Source organism: Elgaria multicarinata, chromosome 10 (assembly GCF_023053635.1).
Source record: "Elgaria multicarinata webbii isolate HBS135686 ecotype San Diego chromosome 10, rElgMul1.1.pri, whole genome shotgun sequence".
NCBI classification, from domain to species: domain Eukaryota; kingdom Metazoa; phylum Chordata; class Lepidosauria; order Squamata; family Anguidae; genus Elgaria; species Elgaria multicarinata.
This window is the reverse complement of record NC_086180.1, coordinates 65,406,866-65,429,919: the sequence shown is the minus strand read 5'-3', so window position 1 is coordinate 65,429,919 and position 23,054 is coordinate 65,406,866. Positions and strand designations below refer to the sequence as shown.

At 39.3% G+C, this 23,054-nt stretch overlaps 1 protein-coding gene across 1 annotated transcript in view; it reads left to right on the top strand.

Annotated features, from left to right (window-relative positions):
- The first annotated feature begins 3,860 nt into the window (after positions 1-3,860).
- The window catches only part of WWC2 (WW and C2 domain containing 2), a 158,138-nt gene continuing 138,944 nt past the window's right edge, over positions 3,861-23,054 (top strand). The window contains exon 1 of the mRNA XM_063136031.1: positions 3,861-4,276. Coding sequence (XP_062992101.1) covers positions 4,146-4,276 — 131 coding nt within the window. The 5' untranslated portion in view covers positions 3,861-4,145. The remainder of the gene's footprint in view (positions 4,277-23,054) is intronic.

The window sequence follows — 23,054 nt, the reverse complement described above, 5'->3', positions numbered from 1 at the left end:
CTCCAGTCTGCAGTTATATACAATTAAAAAAGCAAGTCCCTTTCCAGCTTTGCTTTAAGTTCAGCCCTAACAGAAAACCTTGCTAGAAAAGATTTGTTTTAACTTCTATTGGGACAAATGTTTCCTTTGGGGATTCTCAGCCAGACCTATTTTTCATTACAAATACACCAAGTGGGATGAAATATAATTGTGGCCTGTTAGGCTACCTTTCAGTCTGTTACTTTACACATGGATCTTGTTAGTACCGTAATAAGTAACAAAAAGGTTCTTCTTACTCAAATGTGGAAGTTGTTTTGTCTCATAGGACTAGCATAATTAATGACAGGGAAAGAAGCAAAGTAATGTAGATGTACTACATTACTGTAGGTAATGTAGGTATCTGTACTAACGCTGCATTGTAGATTTGGTAGATCATGTCCATAGTTGTAAAGGCTATTTATATTAGAATGTGAATTAGTTGAATAAGAGGCTACTCTCTCTCTAGAATAAATTGCTCCGTTTTTACATTATTAAGTTCTACACTAGAGCCAAATTAATATCTGGCAGCTGGGTTCAGAAGAATTTAATCTTGACTTCTCCCAGTGTACATACTGCTGAATCTTTATAATAAAAAATGATTTGATAAAATTAAAATCAGTTTGTGCAGTTGGGTCCATATGCATTTGGTCACTGCACAAAACCTATGGAATAACATAAGATATGGGTGGAAAATCTCTGGCTTATGGGCCAAATGCAGATCTCCAGATTCTCCATCCAGATCAGTTCTCCTGAAACTGGTGCCCTCCAGATGCATTTGGACCTCAACTCTCATAATTCCCAGCCAGCATGGCCATTGGAGGACACCAGGTTGGGGATTTCAACTAAGGTAATTCAGACACATTTTCCACATAATGTTAAACACATACTGTTCAATGTTTTTATTTTCTTTTTAATAAAAGCACAACCCTGAACACGATCATGCTGTTAATACCTGCTTCACTGGTATTTACTAGGTCTGGTGGTTCCCAACTAGACATAGGGTTCATCTACACCAAGCAGGATATTCCACTATGAAAGCGGTATGAAAGTGGTATATAAAAGGCAGGAGCCACACTACTGCTTTATAGCGGTATTCAAGTGTAATGACAACTGTTTGGGCCCAAGACACATACCACACACCATTTTCATAGTGTTATATCCTGCTTGGTGTAGATGTGTCATGGGGCCCAACAGTTGTCAGTGCATTTCAGTACCACTATAAAGAAGTAGTTTAGATCCTGCCTTTTATATACCACTTTCATACAGCTTTCATAGTGGAATATCCTGCTTGGTGTAGATGAGCCCAGTGACTCCTAGGATGACCAAATGCAGTAGAAGATAGGACTTTGAGGTAGAAGAAAGAATTTTACTAGGTACAGCTTGTCAGGTAATTGGCTGGATTATTATATTTGGTGGGCCCTTATTGCCTGGGACTATTGGCAGACTCGTGGTGCAGACAAGATTTTGTGGAAATATTGATTACAAGAACCAGTGGTTTCAAATGGAGGATATAAACAAAATGCAGAAAATATGGTAATTTTATAAAGAAATTAAAGCCAGCCCCAGTACAAATTGTTAATGGATCCCACTGTTTACTTTATCATTTGTGAAGACTGTTCTTTGCCCAAATGCCAAACTTTGGAGGGAGAGGGTCCCATGCTTATCATTTTGAAAGCATGAAGTCTCTGTTACCACAAAGGTAGCTGATTTCTGCAGTTCTGGTGGACTTTGTGGGTATACATGAATATATTCATTTGTAAATTAAAAGAGAAATAAAAAATTTAAACCAAAAGAAGTCCCCAAAGGACCAGATCTTATGGGACATTGCAGGGAGTTGGTTTATGAAATATTCCTTTTAACTAATCATCGAATTACGTAAGAGCTGTGTTGGTTTAGAAAGGATCAAAGGCCTTTCTGTTCCAGCATTCTGTTCCCATAGTGGCCAACAAGATGCATATAGGAAGCCCACAAGCAGGACATGAGGGCAATAGCACCATTGCACTCTGCTCATGTTCCCCAGCAAGTGGTATTCAGAGCAATGGAGGCTGATGGCTCCGATGTCGGTGAGATGGTTCAGTCAGAACTCTAAAGGAGCTATCCAAGATTATGAATCTTTTGGGGGTTGCGTTCAGCACCTTGGATAGCTCATTTAAACCTTCTGACTGATTCTGACTGAAATCCAGAATGGATTCACCACCCCACTGACACTGGAGCCACCAACCTCCATTGATTGAGAGACATACTGCCTCTGATACTAGAGGTAATACAGAGCCATATCATTGTTTAAAATGACCTCTTTTAAAATTAATTATGGCTGTCTTGGATATTTTGGATATGGACAGTGGATTTGATAAGAATTGAGGGTACCTTTTCCAAAGAATTTCACAATACTTATGTGTTGGACATCACTTTCCACTTACTATCAGCAAATCCATGGTTGAGCAAGTCTATGCTTGTTTACTTGAAAGAAATTCCCATTGTTTTCAGTGGGGCTTACTCCCAGGAAAGTGTGCATAGGATTGCAGCCTCAGGCCTTAGCTAGACCTAAGGTTTATCCCGGGGTCATCCCGGGGTCATCCCTGTGCATCTAAATGACACACAGGGGATCCCGGGAACAGGCAGGGACAACCCTGGGACGACCCCAGGATAAACCTTAGGTCTAGCTAAGGCCTCAGTCTCCAGTACTGAATTCCAGCTGTTTGTTTACAGTGCTATACTAGCTTTATCTCCCATTACAGGTATTAAAATCTGTGCTGGGCAAATTACTTTGTTCTTTTACTACAATACACCTGCAAGTCTCTCCCCCAGGGCTGGCCCAGGACTTTTGGCTGCCTGAGGCAAAGAACAGGATGCCTTCTCTCCTATTCCATGTACCAAAGCCACTGGGCTGGCAGTTGATGGGACAGTGTCCTCCACTATACCTGAAGAGAGCAAGCTAGCTTGGGTTGCACAGGGCAGGCTGCAGAGCACACAGTTCTTCCATGTAATACCTTCTTGCCACCTCCCAGCATCTGCTGCCTGAGGTGACAGCCTCACTCTGCCTAATGGTAGAGGTAGCCATCTAGCCTTGCAGTCCCCTGGCTAAAAACAAAACAAAACAAAACAGAAACACATTGTGAAAAAAAATGGCCTTCACTTTCTGGTCCTGGGAAGTGAGCACAACATTATTGGATGTTGAAGTGATGTCTGAGAGTACTCACATGACTTAAAAGTGGAAAGTGGCAGAATAGTTGTTTTAAAAAGGATAGTGTTGTTTTTATGTTCCTGATAGTTTTAAATTTTGTATACTTGTTTTTAATGTTCACTGTTTTTAATTTCTGTAAACCGCCCAGAAAGCCTTCGGCTATGGGGCGGTATATAAATGTAATAAATAAATAAATAAATAAATAAATAATACTGAAGTTAACTGGAACTACTCTGGAATGCTTCCTTTGTGGATTGTGGTCTTTATACTTCATTTTCAAAAGGTTGCTTTTGCACTTTGGGAATTTTCAGAACTCCCTTTTCCCTTTTGGTGCTGACATAGTTGTTGGTATTTTAAGTCACTTGCCTCCAGTTCTCTTTTCTTCTTTTCCTTTGATATCTTACTCTTCATGCCCACACCCTTTCTTCACTCTCCTGGTCTCTCTCCCCCCCTCCCTCTTTTCTGCCTCTCCCAGAGCGGTCTCCTACGATGATGGCTCTTCCACTCTTTATTTCTCTCCTGCCGCAGCGGTGGCGGCACAGGCAGGGTTAAGGCTCAGGAATGCACCAGCGAGGAATGTGCATGCAGATGAGATGGATGCTAATCTCATGCTAATGAGCGGCGGCTGCTGCTCGGGGCTGAGCCGGGTTCCCCCCGCCCCCCCCGGATCGGAACCTAGACAGCGCCTCGCCTTAGCCTGGACCCCCTGACCTGCCGCCGCCGCCGCCGCCACGGAATAGGGGCAGAAGGCGGAGGCTCTAATTCAGACATGGTGGACTGAAACTCAGGAGAGTTTCCTGGCCGATTGCAAGAGTCTGCCTCCCTCCCTCCACCCACCCAGGGCTCCTGGGGAAGGAGGGGGGGCGTCTTTCGCTCCTTCCCGCTTTCCTCCTTTCTTTCTTGTTTTCTGTCCCCATGGAGGAGCTGCCCCCCGCCCTCAACCATGCCTAGGAAAGTGGGGAATGGGCAGCTGCCCTTACCCGATGGCTGGGAGGAGGCGAGGGATTACGATGGGAAAGTCTTCTACATCGATCACAACACCAAGCAGACCAGCTGGATCGACCCCCGAGACAGGTGGGTAGAGACCCCCAACCACACGAAAACCCTCGGGAGGAAGGGGAGGGGGTGGGGGCCGAAGCATAGAGCCAGGGGGCCACTTGGCATCAGCCACGCTTGTTGTCCTAACTTTAGTAGGAGGTTTTTTTTTCCGCCTCTCTGCACCCCACCCCCAGGGGGGCGTGTAGGGAGAGTCTCTTACAGTTACATAATCATAATCTACAAGGAATAAAGGAGGAATCCCCCCCCCCCCCACACACACACACCAGCATGATCCTGGAAGGAGATGAGGGCACTTTCGAAGTGCACGTTTGTGTATTTCTGGCATGTGTTCTCTGGCGAGGGGTGTGTGTTGGAGACAGAGAGTGAAAGTCACTCTGCAGGCTGGGAAAGGAGAGTTGTGAGGAATAGCAAGAACTCTGGGAATGCATGTTTGTTGTGACCCGAAGCAAAATCCCACCCTCTCCCCGGACTTCAGGCAGGCGGTGGGCTTGGAATTCCCTCCACCCAGATAATGGCTTGCCTTTAGAACTGAAATCGGCTCAGGTTCTCATCTTAAAAAGGAAACGAAGCGTAAACTTCACACGCAACTTTTATAATATTTTTTAGATTAGGCTGCGGGGTTTTGTTTTTTGTTTTTAAAGAATGGTTTAAATTGCAATGGATTTCTGTGGCTTTTAAGGAACTGTGTAAAGTTTTTTTTTTACACCGCTTTCGGTCTAACATCAACGAAGTAAAAAATAAATGCTGGGGGGAACAGGAAGCTTAAAACTACGGGTAAAAAGGGTGAGAGGTTTGGCTAGTTTGTGTTTGACTTCGTTCTCCAAGCGCAAAAACTCTTCCGAACAGTCTCAGGAATGAGCCAAATAAAACAACACCAGGCAGTTTGCTCAAGTCTGTTTTGGGAACTGCAGGTTTGGCATGTAGCAGGTTCGAACTTTTCTTTCTTCTGAAACTTTGAATTATAAAGAAAAAAGGAAACAAACTACTGTGTACCGTCTTGTTCAGAGCCCCAGATTTGTGGTCCCTTTTCCAGCCCACCCTTCTCCAAGGTGGAGCCCTCAGTTCTATTGAGGAGGCTGGGGGAAGTTTCCACAGGCCTCGTACTTGAATTTTTAGAAGTAGGCCTCAACTGAGTGCTTTCATCTCTTCCCAGTTTATAAAATGCTCCCTGCCTTTGGTAGTCCTTTCAACTAGAGATTCTGTAAAATAAAGAGGGGAAAAGGCTAGACCTGTTTAATGAGAAGACATTTCATAACTCATTTTAGGAGACCTGAGTTTCTATTTAATTGGATCCATTGCAATCAAGTAATAATGGTAATCTAAGATGTTAAATTTTTCAAATTAAAATTATATTGGAACAACCGTTTTCTTCCTTTAACTGTATAAATTCTCTCTCTTTCTCTCTCTCTCTCTCTCTCTCTTAGTTCTCAGACTTCAGTGTTTGTCTTTATTAATCCCACCAACAATCCAGTTATCTCAAACTAATAAGAGGCATTATAAATTTATGGCACAAACCGTGCTGAATTATTCATTAAGGGCTTGGCTTATATTTCCTAGCTGAAATAAGAAAGTGTAGCTGTAGCGTCTCCTTTTAGTGTCAGAGCTATGGTGCTTGCATGGTGCTCTGTGTCAGGGGTGCTTCAGTGATAAGCATGTTACTGGAATGTAATTGTATTTAAACTGTTGGTATAACCTTATTTTATTTTATGTGTACTTTGAAATATTTGCCTTAAATAGAATGTAAATGCTGATAAAGTGATGGATTTCACAGGATTCGCTCATTTACTCATTTCTCAATATACTTGGCAATTTAGCTTAAAATGGTAAAAAAATTGAAACTGTTGAAACTGTTTGTTTTCTTTCATTTTAAATTATGTTTACAAATAGATTATTCAAGCACTACATATTTCTGTAAAGAAAATATTAGTGTGTATTGCTGTAGATTCAAATTAAATATTCTTGTTGATTTGCATTTTAGCTACATACTGATTTGTTAGGTTGACTTGTCCAGAAAATGTGGCTAGTATTCATCCTATATATCAGGTTTTTCTCTTCTACTAACCAGAGTTTCAGGTAGAACTTTACAATTAAGTGTTTCTCTATCATATTAAGAAAATGAGCTGCAGTTTGTATCTTGTATCACACGAGATTTGGAGTGACTATTGTCTTTCAGTTTTCATTAATTTTCTAATTTCTGGAGAGAAGACTTGAGACATTTTCAGCCCTGAGCTTGACTGTATTTTCTTTCACAGGAGTTAATGAAGTGAAGTCCTTGTTAAACAGTGTAGGAGACAGTGTTTGGAGTAACTCTATTAATGCTTGTCAATCTCTTTACTTACTGTTACAAAACAAACAGAAAGAGGAATGTTGCACTTGGTACTTGAGATAATCCATAATTAATATATCGGACTCTGATATGAGAAAGAATTATGTGCACAAAGGGGAAAAGGCAGGTAATGCACATCCTGTTAATTCAATTCAATATATATCCAGGATTTGATCCTTACTCTCATACAGTGCATGGTCCATCTTGTAAAAGGTGAGCATCACATCTTGATCCTATGCTTGGAATTAAGTATCTTTCAATTCAATGTGTGGATTACTTCAAGAAAGTGTGCATAGGATTGCAGCATGTAGTTTGATCCTATGGTTGTTTACTCAGAAGTAAGAAACACTGTATTCAGTGGGTCTTACTCATAGGTAAGTATGTATCAGATTGTAGCCCAGTTATTTCAGTGGAGTTTATTTCCTAGTAAATGTGCTTCAGAGTGCAGTTGTATGGTTTGACTTTATGAGCTGTTGTGCTGGCATATCAGCATGAATCAAGCATGACAACACATTATTATTATTATTATTATTGAAATTATTGTTATGCTGTAGCTTTCTGATTCATCTTTAAAATGAGACTTCATAAATTAAAATCCATCCACTAGCTACGGAGATATTAATGTTTTAGTGAATTTTGATGGCATCATCAAAACTACACACCATACCCTGTAGAGTGACACCATGGAAATTATTTATCTAAAAGTAGTTTCTGATCAAATAAAACCAACCACATATTTCTTTCAAAAATTCTGCCACAGCGCATCATTTTTTAAACATATGCTCCTGGACTAATAAGGATGAGAGATGGGGCAATAACTTGGTAGTAGAACACTTACTTTGCATGCAGAAGGATCACATGATACACTGTTCGTACAACACAATAAGCCATGGTACTTAAGCTTTTTGAGCTAAACATGTGTGAACCATTCCTAGCCATGGTGGCTGTATAACCATGTTTTAAACACACTAGCCATTTGCTGCAAAAGGGTTAGCAGCATAATCATGGCTTAGCATGTCATCTGAAGAGGCCCACTAAGTCATGGTTCACACGACACTCTAAGCCATAACGTTTAGCTCAAAATGCTTAACGACTGTGGCTTAGTGTGTTGTCTGAACAGGGTTAGTGTCACACATACTAGGCTAGCTGGACCAATGGTCTGACTCCGTATAAGGCAGCTTCCTATGTTAGGAATAGTCCACCACAAATTCAGGAGCAGTCAACTGTGAGGCAGGTGATGATCCCTTTTGTGAAACACAATGCCTTTTATACTATTGTAACATGTATACAATGCAATTCTCTGCATGCTTATTTGGAGGTCCTATTGTATGCAAGGGAGCTTGCTCTATAGTAAGCATCCTAGCATAGGATGCTACTTTCATTGTCACAGCAGCATAAACCTCTGTTTATGACACTGCAGGTAAAACATGTTAGGATTGAAGTACCTGGACTCTGTGTGCTCTCTTTCATTCTTACACACACACACACACACACCCCAGTGGTAATGGTTAAGATATGCTGTAAGTATGTATAGGCTTTAAAAGAAAGAATTGATGCAATCAATTCTTTGACCTTTTATTCTATTGTTTTTGAATTACCATCTTAAAGATAACAAGTATCATCTCCCTCAGCCAAGGTAGAAAAATGTATGTCATGCTGGATTGTGTAGGGTGAAGTTGTTTTTATTGTTTGGAAATCAGTCCTTGTTAGGAGGCAAGAATTTACACTAAAATTAGAATATGTTATTATTTCCCTGGTATTTCAGATCCCATGAAATTTGACAGAGGAACATACCTATTCCACCCAGATGTTAAGGTCCCCAAGAATGTTCTTGAAACCACATCATGCAATTTGTTATGAAGTTGTGAACCAAATCCTAATAACTTGTGCTAGTAAAGGTACTACCATACTGTGGCTTTGGGGATTTCTTCTGTTTTGAACAGATTATCATATCTACTATGATTTTTGAAGGATATTAATGTAATAAAAATGAGTGTAGTGAACAAAAGGTAATCAGTCTGGTTCCTCCTATGGTGAAGATTCAGTTATTCTCTCTTTCCAATCCTCTCTTTCCCTTCTTTCTATAGAATATGGTTTTAGTACAAATGGAAATTTCAACTGTTGACATGGGATTTGGCTTACTTACCCTTATATGATTCATCATATAAGAGAAACTATTTGCTGGAAGTAAAATATTATGCAAGGTCAACAATAGGTGCTTATGGGCTATTGATGAAATATATATCCACGTTTACCACATGTATACCAATTATGTATCTCAAATAGATTAACTGTCTTGTTTGGCTGTCACAGTGGAACATTGTTCTGACATCTGAGGAAAAGAAAGTGGGCTGTTTTGTTAGACTCATCTTAATTGTAATTTTTTAAAAAGCTTTCTTTAGCAAACATGGACAGTAACAATCAAAACATCATTTAAATGAGGAAGGGTTATAGAAATTAGAGTACATAGACAGGTTTCAAATGTCAATATCTAATGGATGTTTGTATAAACATAAGATTTAAATAGTTAAGAATGGTGTAACTTTATAGTCATCAATGGGGAGCGGTGGTAAAAGTTAGGAATATATTGTAAAGTCTCTGTGTTTGTTTTCTAACAATAGCATGGTACACAGCTGTAAACACCTAATAATGAACAGTGTAAGGCATCTATGGGGACATGTCTCTGTAGTGTTCTTAGCATTGCTCTATGTGGTACAATATTAAACAAAATTGTATCGCATTCTAAGTATGCAGGTCCCATCCTGTAGCTGTTGCCACTCCTATCTGTATATTTTAATCTTTGAAGTATTCCTGTATTCTTCTGTCCATATAGCAATATCAGGGCACTTATTATAACCCACAATGAATAGAGCTTCTAGTTTTACTCCTCACAGTAAATGAGGAGTAAATGGATGAAAGTACATAGTTAAAATTGCAGGGTTAAGTACTAATGCACTATGATAATGTTAGGCAGCATAATTATTAAAATAATAACTGCTGCGTTGCAGTGAAGTTTCCTCTCGGGTATAGTAATGGGTGACTCCTTTTATGTTTAAAACACACGGAAAGATCCAGCCAGTGTTAAACTTCAAAGCACTATTGATTTCAGTGGGAGAGTTAATCACATGCTTAAGTGGCCTATTGAAGAATCATATATTTCATAGAATCATAGAATAGTAGAGTTGGAAGAGAATTATAAGGCCATTGAATCCACACACCCCCTCCTGAATGCAGGGATACACCTTAAAGCATACCTGAAAGATGGCTCTCTAGGTAATTGGTTCCATTGTCATACTGCTCTAACAGTCAGGAAGTTTTTCCTGAAGTCCAGCTGGCATCTGGTTTCCTGTAACTTGAGCCCATTATGCCGTGTCCTGCACTCTGGGAGGATCGAGAAGAGATCCTGGCCCTCCTCTGTGTGACAACCTTTCAAGTACTTAAAGAGTGCTAACATATCTCCCCTCAGTCTTCTCTTCTCCAGGCTAAACATGCCCGGTTCTTTTAGTCTCTCTTCATAGGGCTTTGTTTCCAGACCCCTGTTCATCCTCGTTGCCCTCCTCTGAACACGCTCCAGCTTGTCTGCATCCTTCTTGAAGTGTGGTGCCCAGAACTGGACACAATACTCAAGATGAGGCCTAATCAGTGCCCAATAGAGGGGAACCAGTGCCTTGCACGATTTGGAAGCTATACTTCAATTTCATTGATTTCGCTTCATTAAATAAAATTGCACATTTATTTATTTATTTATTTGCCTTTTATTTAAATTGTTACCCGCTGCATATTCTGAACAATGATAGTGTAACTTCTTCATTGGAACAGAAGTCTGACCAGAATAGGCTGAAAGGAAGGGGGAAAGGAACTTTAAAGAATGTAAAAAGAGTTGAGTTGAGAGACTCTTGGAGAAGATCTGGGGGGTGGGGGAAATCTATTGGATGTGAGGTAGAAGAAATAAAAGCTGAAGAAGAGTCAAGAAAGGCAGGAAACAGGAAGCTTTAAAAACAGGAGAAATTGGTTAATCAGCAGACAACTTGGGACGAACATCTTAAGTATGCTGCAGATTTAACTGAATTAAATAAAAGACAATGTTTTTGTTTTTGGAGTCAAAGAATCTCACATAGGGAAGGCTTGGATGGTAACACTATGTAACTTGTGGAGTTGACAGAAATTTTGTTAATTGTACCAGTTTGATTATAGGCATCAAAAATCCGCTTATTAGCTTGCTAGGGCAAATTCCCCCAGCCCTCCGGTGAACAGTACTGCATGGATCTATATCAGTACCTTGGCGATCTCATTACCATTGCAGTTTTTGAGCATGTAAGGTAGCTTTTCCCATGCAGGCTGTCAAAGATAGGAATTGCAGTCCAACAGAACTGGAAGGCATTAGGTTGAGGAAGGAACAGCAGGAGATTCTTCCAAGTGGCTGAAGAGACTTCCAGTTGTCTTATGCTTCTATATGCTGCACAAATTAGAAATGGCCCTAGTTCTGTCCATGTCAGAAGTCATGGAGGAGGGGATTGATGCTGACTACAAATAATGGGCCAGTTCATACAACTGAGTGCAGCGCATGTGGGCAGCCAATTTCAATATTCATCGCCCGACTGTGGCTTGTCATGTCACGTGACTCTCGAGTCTGAGGGTTATGCAAGGGTTAAACAACCCTTCCATAACTTAACAACAAACCATAGGTTATGGAAAGGTTGTTTAATCCAGTTCCCACAGGTTAAAGAAGCATTGAATATGCAATTACCACCCAGCATGTGCCACAGCCCACCATGGCTTTAATAAGCCATGGTGGCCCATTTTGATCATGTGGGTCAGTGACTAGCTAAGAAGCCAACCAACCTTCATGGATTATTATTTGGTTATTTATAGTACGATAGAATACCTCTAAAAATTATTGTATATTTGTATATAAGAAAATATAATAGTTCTAGTAAACCAGTGTATTCAGATGTCACATTGTGTTCACAGGACATTTGCATTATATTTTATTTATTTATATTTATTTAAGTATTTTTATGCCGCCATTCAGCCAAAAAAGGCTCTCATGGCGGCTTACAAAAGTATTTCTTGACAGTCCCTGCCCACAGGCTTACAATCTAAAAGACATGACACAAAAGGAAAGGGGATTGGGAGGGAGGAGGAGGAGGGGGGAAGGAAAGCAAACTCAGGCACTACAATCTTAGTTGGAAAGTTCAGCAGTTACAGTTGGTAGCAGGAGGGAGGGGGCTCTCAGCTGGAGCTGGAGATATTTTGCATTTTCCTCTTCCCTTTGAAACTGGGTATGAGAGTCATCCTTGTAATTGAACTTGAAATGTAACAAGTGCCACAAATTTCATTCTGATAATTCAGTGTTCAACAGTTATTGCATTAAAAACAAGACAAAGTGCTAAATGGGGTAGCTGAACCAAAGGTCTTGTTTTGCTCAGCCAATAAGCTTAATTTGTTGTGTTTCTTAGGGAGCAATCCTGTGGGCCCTAGACAGCATCTGAGGAGCCATAACATAGTTCAGATCCCCAAATCCAAGGTTGGAGTCAGCACTCTGACCTCAGAGAGAAGGAGAAGAGGGTGTTTTGATGGGTAGGAAAGAGGGGGGACCAGAGAGGTCAGGTTATCACTGTTAGAATCTCTGGTCTGTAGTAACTCTGATGTAGATTTAAATCTGTACATGCAGGTTAACCTGTGCTATACTGCAGATAATAGGCTCCAATGAGGTTCTGTTTTTTATCTGGTTTTGCCTCAACAGAATCAGATACTTGGCTCTGGTGAGTGGACTTCAGACTTCTAATAAACGAAATAGATCCCGTAAGCCTTAAGTTTGACCCTGCTTGATATAAAAGACTGGATACTTTCCCAGGCTATTAAGTTTTCCAACCCTGATATGGTGTATACTGAACATCAGTACAAATACTCCAGGTGTGAGAGACCTACAACACAACACTATGCCAGTTAGTTCCAAATGTATAATAATTAGAGGTACAATTGTGCCAATTGGTTTACAATTATAAACAGTCAGTCAGGATTTCAAAACATCTATGTCAGTTGTGCTGGTCTATTTCAAAACATTTATTTATTTATTTACAATATTTATATACCGCTCAATATCTAAAACAGATTCCGAAGCATTGAACATATGTATAAACAGCAAAAAGAAAGAAGATTAAAAAGCAAATTAAAATTGTTCAATTTAAAACAAAGGAACCAGAAAAACAGTGGCTAGTCAGTTGAGGAAGGCTTCTTGAAATAGCGTTTTCAGGAGATGCTGGAAGCAGCCTACTGTTGGCGCCTACCTGACCTCCAGGGGCAGAGAGTTCCACAGAGAAGGGGCCACTATTCTAAAGGCTCTTCTCCTGGTGGATTCCAATTGGGCTTAAAGTCTACTCCTGTAGACCTAACATTTTTGGTAACAATTTACAATAACTGATAACGTTGCAAAATAATAATTACACTTCATGAATGGACAATTTCTTACAGTGGTATACTGGTCAAGGTAAAGGCAAACTAGCTTAAGGGTGACTGGTCTTGAGAGTATCTACACACTTTGGAAAGGTTGAGGTGAAAAAATCAGAGGGATTACCTCATCCTTAACTTTATAGAGTCGAAACAGACTCAACTGTTTTGAAATAGACTAGCATAACTGATACAGTTGTTTTGAAATCCTGGCTGACTGTTTATAATTGTAAAGCAATTGGCACAATTTTTGTAAATTATTATTATACATTTTATAACTAATTGGCCTAGTGCTGTAGGTTTCTCACACCAGGACTGTTTGTATTAATGTTGTTATTGGGGAACTTGTCATTTTTGCTTTGTATAGTAAACTGAATGTAAACAATATGGTGGATTCCAGGGTACACTATAGAATGTCTGTGTTTTTACCCAGAATGATAAAGAACCCTGGTGTTGCTCATCCATGTTGAAAATCAAAGCAACACTTTAAAATTTGCTGTAGGAATCATGACATTAAGTATAGAATGCACAAGAGGGTCTTATTTTACCTGTGGTTTTAAGCCTGCAATCATTACATTTGCTTAGTAGTAAATCTTGTCAATTTAACCTGGTATTAATTGTGGGTAAACAGGCATGATATCGAGCTGCATATCTTTTGAATATAGTGAGTTATGTTTTCTTAAGCTGTACCTGAAATCCTAGGAGCTAGAAATGTTGTATGTTTATGTTCTAAGGTATCTGAACCACCTAGGAGACAAACAGGTGGATGTTCTCTACATTGAACATCCATGGATTAGGAAATTGTCAAGTTTGACTTCTCTGCCATGCCGAGACTTAAGGTGTCTATTTTTCCCCCAAATAGAGGACTGTTAGCATGTAATAAGTGCTATGGAAGAATAACTTCTTACAATGCAGAGTGGCATGTGTAATAGACTTGACTGGTGTTGAAAAAACAGTGAAGTAGTTTTTATAACTAAGAGGTAACCATAGAACACAGTCTTGAAGAGGGAGTGTACTGTATTTTTCATTTGAGATACTTATGGTATGAAACTTCCTTGTTGAAAGCAAACATGCCATTTAGTACAGTGATTTCAGTCATCCGTCTTTGTTAAAGGGGAAATCCATAATTCTGTATATTGTACATTAATAATTAAGGTTGGGTTAGCTCACATTAAAGACATTTTACTTTACAATGTCATCATGTACTACTTACGTGATTAAAAACCTACAATACCACTATAATGTAATTTAGCTAGCTTTAGTAAAAATTATCTAGTGTATGTTCTTGATATTTCTAGTTCTTAAGACTTAATAGTTTAAAGGCACAATCCTATGCATGTTTAAACACAAAAGGTCCCACAGCTGGCAACATTCCCCAGCCAGCATCAGAAATTCTGGGGAGTTGTAGAACTTCTTTCAGTCTAAACATGCACAGGATTGCCCCCAAAGTGTTGGTCAGTGCCTGTGCCTGGTGAAAATCTCAGAAGTGGGGCTGAATGGAGATTTCTAGTGGTAAAGGAATGGAGCTGCAGTTCCCTGCACAGTTCTTTAACCATTCCCGTGATGAGCAGAACAAAGTACATGAATTAAAATAATGCAAATTTGCATAATCTATGCAAATTTGTAAAAAGAAATCAGTGTTCAGTGGCTCAGAATATCATTTCATCTTAGAATAATTTTGTAGCTCTGATTACATCATGGGATGTTATGAAAATAGGTCTTTGAGAAATTGCCATAAATCTTACGTTGGGGTGATTTTCCCCTTGTTTTGTTGTTTCACAAAATTATATAACTGTCATTTACATTTTATTTCAGTCTGTGAATATTAGTTGTGTGTGCCCTAAACTCTGTACCATTTAAGAATGCCTAAGGCCTCATGTTCTTTTCCAGTGTACTTCATTCCATATTTAGGCATCACAATAACTTATAATGAGATAAGAACCTTAAATTCACTTATGTATGCCTTAATTTGTTTAAATGACCAAGGACTTAATCAGACTGAAATGAATTCACTGTCAGGAAGAGTCCCAGGGTAATTAAGGACGATTTCTTCATCTTGATTTAAATTTCTGGGCAACCTGATGATACCAGGTTTTGTGGAATTGGAAGAATTTGATAATTCACAAGTAACATGCACAAGTTACTTAAGAAGATTAAATAAAATGAGCAAAGATGCATGGCTAACACATCCTTGAATTTCCTGCCAACGTAAATAAGCTTGAGATGAAGCTATTGATTTAGGAACTGTGAATTAACCTCTGGTATTTCTAATCATGTAAACAGGTTGATGGTTGAAAATAGCCATTAAGTCCATTATCAATCTTCTCAGTGCAATTGCCTCTTAATGGAGGTATATTGAGAAGATCTGGATAGCTATATTACTCGCTTAATAATTATTAGTTTGCTTCAAAGAGTAGACCATATGACTTGAGGAAGACCTTTTTCCCTTCTGCATTGGGATCACTGATGTGTACAAAATAAACTGTTAATACAGCCATGGTTGTTAGAGCGAACAAAGGAATGCTATGGAGATTAATAATCATCTGACATGTTTTGTAAAACATTCCTAAAATAGTATTCAGATGATTAGAGGCTTTATGGGGCACAACAAAGAGAAGTGAGGCATTAACCCTTTACAGTTAGGCTTCTGTAGCTTACTGTTGTGGCAACTGAGATAATACTATAGTTGTTGTTGTTATTCAGTAAGGGCATAGTCTTGTGGTTAAGACTGAAAAAAGCCTAACAACTCCTAGCTAGTTGGGGAATGTTGGGAGTTACAGGACTTTTTTTCTGTCTAAACAATAATATGCATAGGATTGCACCCTAAAGTTTTTTTTCTTGGAATGTGTGCTATTGTATTTATCATTTGAAACAATATTTTTACACTCCTTGCTCTCTTTACTTATAATTGGAAGCAGGGAAGTCCTGAAGGTTTTCTGTAGCTGTCACTAAAAATGTATTCATTTAATATTTAATATTTTAAGTTTTATCCTGCCTTCCCTCCAAGGAGCTCAACATCGTTCTTTTTGCTACCCATTTTATCCTTACAATCACCCTGTGAGGTAGGTTAGGCTGAGAGAGAGAGTGACTGTCCTAAGGTCTTCTAGTGAGTTTCCTGGCTGAGTGTAAATTTCAACCTGGGTTTCTCCAGATGTAGTCAAATACTATAACTACAAAATATATATGTGGGCCAGTCATAAATGTGCTTAAATGTGTATTAGATTGTAAGCCTATGCGGCAGGGTCTTGCTATTTACTGTTTTACTCTGTACAGCACCATGTACATTGATGGTGCTATATAAATAAATAATAATAATAATAATAATGTATTGTAAATCAGTTTCTCCATGAATTAATGCTCATATTGTGAAAGTTGGTTTACTTTTTGAGAAGCAGGTTTTTATGGCAGTTTAGATTCAAAGATGCTGCATGTTCCTTAAGACAATGCCCTTTATTTCTTAATACCATGATGCCCTAGAACATACATCTTGATTTTACCTTAACTCTCCAGTTCAATATTGGTCTTAAATCAAGCTTCATAGTTTAAAACATTCTTAATTGTCTGTTATTTGCTCTTTATGTGGAAAGAAACAAATATAATTCAGAACTGTTACTTAAGATGAAGTGAATTTGAGACATTGCGCCACTCATAGTCCTTTATAATTCAACAACTACATTTTAATAGAGAAAAAAATAAAGTGTTTCACTATAAAACTAACACTGGAGTGGTTTCTGGTCAGCCAAGACTAACAGTTGCTAACCCAGTCTAATATTAAAAATTGTAATATTAAAGTCTCTCTTATGAAACCAGGAAGCTGCTAGCCCTATGTTCACTGGGTAGTTTGAGAATTTCTGTAAGAGCTGCCCTTCCAATACTCTGGGAAGAAGTTGAGCTGGTTTCAGGAACTTTAATAGTGGCTACATTTCTACACCTAGACATTTCTACTAGTCATTTCTACATAAGGCAGGCTTCTGGTTCTTTAACAGGAGTTATCCCTGAACTGACAGGAATTGTAAACTTGAGGGCAACTTAAGAACCTTTAAGATTGCTGAAAATTCTAGTTGCTCACTAATCAGATTGCTCTGTTATAAGTCATCTCAGAAGTTGTGCAAAAGGTCTTGTGTTGCTATCCAGAATTACATGTCTCAAATTTTCTCTTCCCATGGCAGCAGTGTTTGATGGCTGAACGTGTTCAGTGTTAGGCTGCAGGCAATAGTCTCTGGACCGGTGTGCATGATCAAGCAGCCCACCGTGGCTTAAATGGTACATTGGGCGCGGGGCATTTTAAATATTCAAGTCACAACCACAACTTGTCATGTTGCCCAAAGCCAGTGCTGTTGTGTTGTTGCCTCATGTGAACCCAACAAGTTGTCATTATACCACCATGCTCAGACTGATGCTCTAACTAAGTCCATGAGCAAGCTATTATCTAGTTTTTCTTCCATGGAAAACCTGTTGAATTATTACTAATGAAAGGAAACATTAAGGACACAATCCTATGCATGTTTAGACAGAAAAGTATCCAAAACTCCTAGCTTTCACCACCATAGCTGGCTGGGAAATGCTGGGATTTGAAGAACTTTTTTCTGTCTAAATGTGCATAGGATTGCTCCTAAAATCATTTAACATTGTTCCCATAAGAGTCAATTTAGCATATAACTTTTTTGTGCTCATTTTGCATTTGCCAAATTGTACTTCAGGGTGGCATATCAGTTGCCCCACTGCAGTTGCATAAGCCACCGTAGCTTATTTTCACGTCCCAGGTGCACACTCCATAATTACCCTCGCTGAGCGGGTTTGTCATGTCATCCAAACTCAGCGAGGGTGGGGGTTGAGTGGGTTTACAAACCATCCAGAACACATGGCTTGTTGTGGGGGTGGTGTGTAACCTAGCCTCACCACCCAGTCTTGCCAAGTTTGGATGACACGACAACGTCCCTAGTGAGTGTAATGACACAGTGCGTGATCAGCATGCATGGGATGGGGCGGGGGGGGGGGGGGACTGCAGTGGCTTATTTTCCTTCCCTGAGTCTGGTCAGAGTGATACTCACCTGCTGCTACACAAAACTTTTGTCTCACTCAGCTCTGACTTTGTCTAGTTGGGGTTGTTATAGATAACTTCTATTTCATATTCTAGTTCACATGTTACAATAATGTGCCAGTGCACATGGCCCTCAGTGGGAGTGGCCTAACAAACCACCAACCTTCCATGCATTGCATGCAAACCAGGAATTCTGGTTTGTCCCCTGAGAATCCAGAGAAAGAAACTGTGGGTTCTTGCAGCAGGAACAATCAGGTAGGATACACCAGCACACTGCCTCAATCATGATAAACCATTAAAAAAAAAATGGGTTAACTATGTGTAGCCATACAGTTAGCTATTACATGCGAGTTTCATGAATAAAGCTTCTACTGAACTGGCAGAGTAGTGAAATGCCATTAACTGAGTGCACATCTGCAATAGAATGTATTAACGGAATTGGATTTGTCTTGATTTTCTAGTTATTAACGTATGCGTTTGTACATGGTTTTATAAGCATGTATTTTTTCCATCTGCCATCTCCTTTATTTCCCCCCAGGTTTGGCTTATTCGGATATATGGAGTTTGTGTGTTTCTATTTGCTACTTGATAGGCTCGTTGGCAGAACTGCTGTGATGGCCATGGTGACAAAAGGGGTTACATCCTGTTTGTTCTGCCCCAGCTGGTGAACATGTTGATTGTTGTATTAACTCTTAGTCTTTCCATCTAGAATTACTTTAATTTTCCCTCTCTAGATCTTACAGCAACTGATCAGGCTTTACAGTCTTCTACCACACATTGATTGCTTGGGCCTATGAAGAATTTTTAATCCTTTATATGCCAGTTTTTCCTCAGAAGTAAAGCCTTTCTTGGGCCTGGTTCTTTGCCATCCTGAGTTATTGTCTGGAAAGCTTGGCCTTTCATTGTCTTTTCACCTTTTCCATACTATTTCTTTTAGGTCAACCAGTTCGTCTTCCACCCATATGTCTTCCACAATTAAGTATTGATCCTCTGCATTTGTTAATTCTAACTCCAGATATTTGTGCTCCCTTCTTCCCCTATATAGCTATAAAATATTTCAGGGTTGGGCCCAGCAAGGAATATACTCAAAAGTGGGTGGAGAAGAAAATCTGCCCTGTATTCCTTTTCCATATTTGAAGCTCGCTCTCCAATTGTCCTGAATGGGTGTCAGCCTGGAATAAGAACACTCCACTTGGGGGTGGGAATACATCGCAACGTTTTGTTGCAGATCCCACTTGTGTTTTATTTTGGACATAAACGAAGCCTTCCATTCATAAGTAATCGATGCCACTGCAGATTGGTAGTGATAATAGTAAGCATCTGACATCCTGATAGAGCCTGCTTCATAAGTCTCCACTTCTAGAGCCAAGGAAGTTGTTCTGAAGCCAAGCATTTCGCACAAGCCCCATGAATTTTAGCTCTTGATGGGAAAACTGCCAGCTAAATTAGTTAAATGCTGGGCTGCAAGTCCAGTTGAATGCAATGGTTTTGTTTCGTTTCTAGACCTTAGACTCCTGACTAACTTTGCTTGTCTTGACTACAGCACTTCTTTTGTCCTTTGGACTGCAGATTTGTACATTGCAAACTTGCTGCCTTTAATAGTCAGTCTTGATTTTTTTTAAGGAATTGAAATGTTTCTTTAATGCGATTATTCAAAAGATCAGTGATCTGAAGGGGATTTTCTTTCTCTGACAGAGGCTTTTAATATATTTTCTCATGAGTCTTGTAACACTTTCTATAGGAAAAAAGATTGATTCAAGGGTGTTCTTTTTTTTTTGAAACTCAGTCCTTTTTTAAAAAAAATGTATGAAAGACTAGCAGTTATGATATGAAGAAATAGTTCTGTGACATTCATTTGTATCTCTTGAGTTTGTATGATAAATTACAAGTTCAGCATAAATTGACTTCCACAGACAGAATATTTCATGCTTCATTTGTACGGAATCTGTCTTGAAACTGGAATGCTTTTCATTGCATTTTTCTGTGGAGATTTTAATTTTTTTTGCAATTAAGAATGATGGAGATTTAAATGTTAAGGGTGCAATGTGTAGCCTAATGATCTGCATTACCATTTCAAGAAAAGTGTTGCTACTATTTTAAAATAACTTGTATAGTCAAATTTCACCTTATGCTCCTCCATATATATCAATTATTGTTTTATATAAGATATTTCAGCCTTCCCCAACCTGGTGCTCTCTAGATGTTTAGGACACAACTCCAAGAATTCCAGACCATTGGCCATGTTGGCTGGGTCTGATGGGAATTGAAATTGAAAACATCTGGAGGTGAGCGGGTTGGAGAAGGCTGATATATTAAGATAATATTTGTTGTATGGCAGAAGACAGAATTCGTGTATAAGCGACATTACTGTGTTGTTTGTACTATGACAACTTCCATGAGTTAATTACCAACCAAATTCTAAAATAATGTAGCTATTTTAGTAGCTACATTAAGGGAATGGGACATGGAAGAGGCATTTCTTCCATGAGACCACATTACGCCAGTCCTTTTCCAGCTTCGTTGGCTGCCAGTCCAGGTCCGGGCCCGATTCAAAGTGCTGGTATTAACATTTAAAGCCCTAAATGGCTTGGGGCCAGGTTATCTGAAGGAACGCCTCCTCCCATATGTACCTGCCCGGACCCTAAGGTCATCCTCAGGGGTCCTTCTCCGTGAGCCCCTGCCAAAGGAAGTGAGGCAGGTGGCTACCAGGAGGAGGGCCTTCTCTGCTGTGGCACCCCGGCTGTGGAATGAGCTCCCTAAGGAGGCTCGCTTGGCACCTACATTATATGCTTTTAGATGACCTTTTTATTCTCCCAGTATTTTAAGTCTATAAATAAATTTTAACTTGGTGTTTTAAATTTGTAATTTTGCATTGCTGCTGTTTTTATGTGGTTGAGTTTTTATATTGTATTTTATATTATGGTTTTATACTGTTGTTTTATACTTCGAATGTTTTTAATTTTTGTGAACCGCCCAGAGAGCTCCGGCTATTGGGCGGTATAGAAATGTAATAAATAAATAAATAAAAAAATAAAATTCCTGGACAGCAAAGAGTCATTTTACCATTCAGTGCTTTGGGGTAGCAGTAGATGGAGGGACTTCCAGCTGAAGAGAGCAACAATGCAAGAGGGTGTCTTGTTCACCTCCCCCCCCCCCCCCAATTTAGGACTATGTCCTCCTCATCGGCAGCAATGCATTGGGCTTTTATTGATTTCCCAATAAGATTTGATTTTTGCGTCCAAAACACAGTGTAAATATAGTATAGCAGATAAAGAGTCTTTTATATACTATTAGAAGTATCACTTACTGTGGTATAAATAACGAAGTGCACTGTGGCACTTTAAAGACAAACAGGTTTCTTATGGTGTAAACTTTTATGGACTTGAGCCAGCTTCTTTCAAAGTGAGGAGATAAATATGAAGCTATAGTGCAATGCAATAGTTCCCTTGAAGAATGAGATATCAGAATGGAAATTGCTGTGCACACTTAGAACAATGTTCTGTACTTTGGGCTTGAGGGTTTAGCATGACTCCCCACACCCATTTTCAATCGTGTAAAATGTGATCTCCATTAAAGACTGAAAGGTGGTATAAAAGTTCATGTGCATGACACCATCTTACATTTCCATTATGAGTCCAGCTCAACCACTATAGCTGTATTCAAGTGAAATTTAGAGATGCGGAACAGACTGTAATGCAATGTCTGAAGTGAGGTTTCTCGAATACTGTGCTTTATAACTAAATCAGATGAGCATATAAGTACAACATTTGATACACATGTTCAGGGGACAATTTTACATTTCATGTTCAAATATCAGCTTTTTCCCTGGACCAGTTTTCAGAATGGGGGGAGGAAAATGCAAAAGTCAGTGCAATGTGATGTCTCCCTTGAAAGACCATGACATTGGAATAAAAGTCAGCATGTACATTCCAAACACCATGTTTCAGATTCAAAACTGCACCTCAGTTCCCACACCTGATTTTGGGAAGACCAAAACCAATGTAAATTCAATACCTACATAGTCCCCACAATCAGTTTTAAAGTGGGGTGAGGATAAGAATGTAAATATAAAATATATTAGATTTAAGTGTATGCTTTCAGTATTGAAAAGGTTGGTGTGCCCGTACAGGACAGAATTATAAATTTTATGTTCATAACCAAGCTCAACTTCCACATCACTTTTCAAGAAAGCCAGGTGGGAGTGAGGCCTCTTCAGTTGTATGGTTTTAGTAATCTATTTGGTATGGGAATTAAACTGGTTGCAAGGGATTGTTGTCCCTCCACAGATATTGCTTCATAAGTGTGTAAACGCCGTGAACATAAGAGTATAGGTTGGAATTAAATGGCACTAGCCATATGATTAGGATGACATGAGATTCTCCTAAATTGGGTTTTATGGTTTGTGAGAGACATGTGTCTAAAACTATCTAGGGGTTGAAAACCTTGTTTTGGTGATGGTTGGGAGAAGAATTGCTAGTTCCTGGCAGCAGGAGAAGGTCCTACCCCCTGCCATTCCTACCGTTACTGTGCTTAATCTGCATTGGCAGGCAAACTTTACCAAGATCACCCTCCTGCAGAGCATTTCTGAGAAAAATGCCAACATTTTGAACTTTTATTGGGCTCAATTAATTTGTCTGTCAGAATGCCAGCTCTGGGCAAGGATTGTTTTATAATTTGTGGGGAGGGGTTATTTCCCCTTCTGTTCTGCTTCCTGTCTGAGATGCATCTGCAGTTTGTTTCATGCAGTTTGCGTGGAAAGAACAATCCCTTGTTAAGTTGAAGTTCTGCCTTTTTGTAGAGTAGAATGAAACATTCCTTGGATAGACCAAACAATATTTTCCTCAAACTTTTCTTTCCACAGGCAGGCAGGATGACATAAAAAGGAAGAAAGTGTAAAAGAAAATGTGGTGTCTAGTATGATGGAAGGCTCAACCTAGTGAATCATAGCGGTTTGATTAAAAGGAAAAGAGCTATTG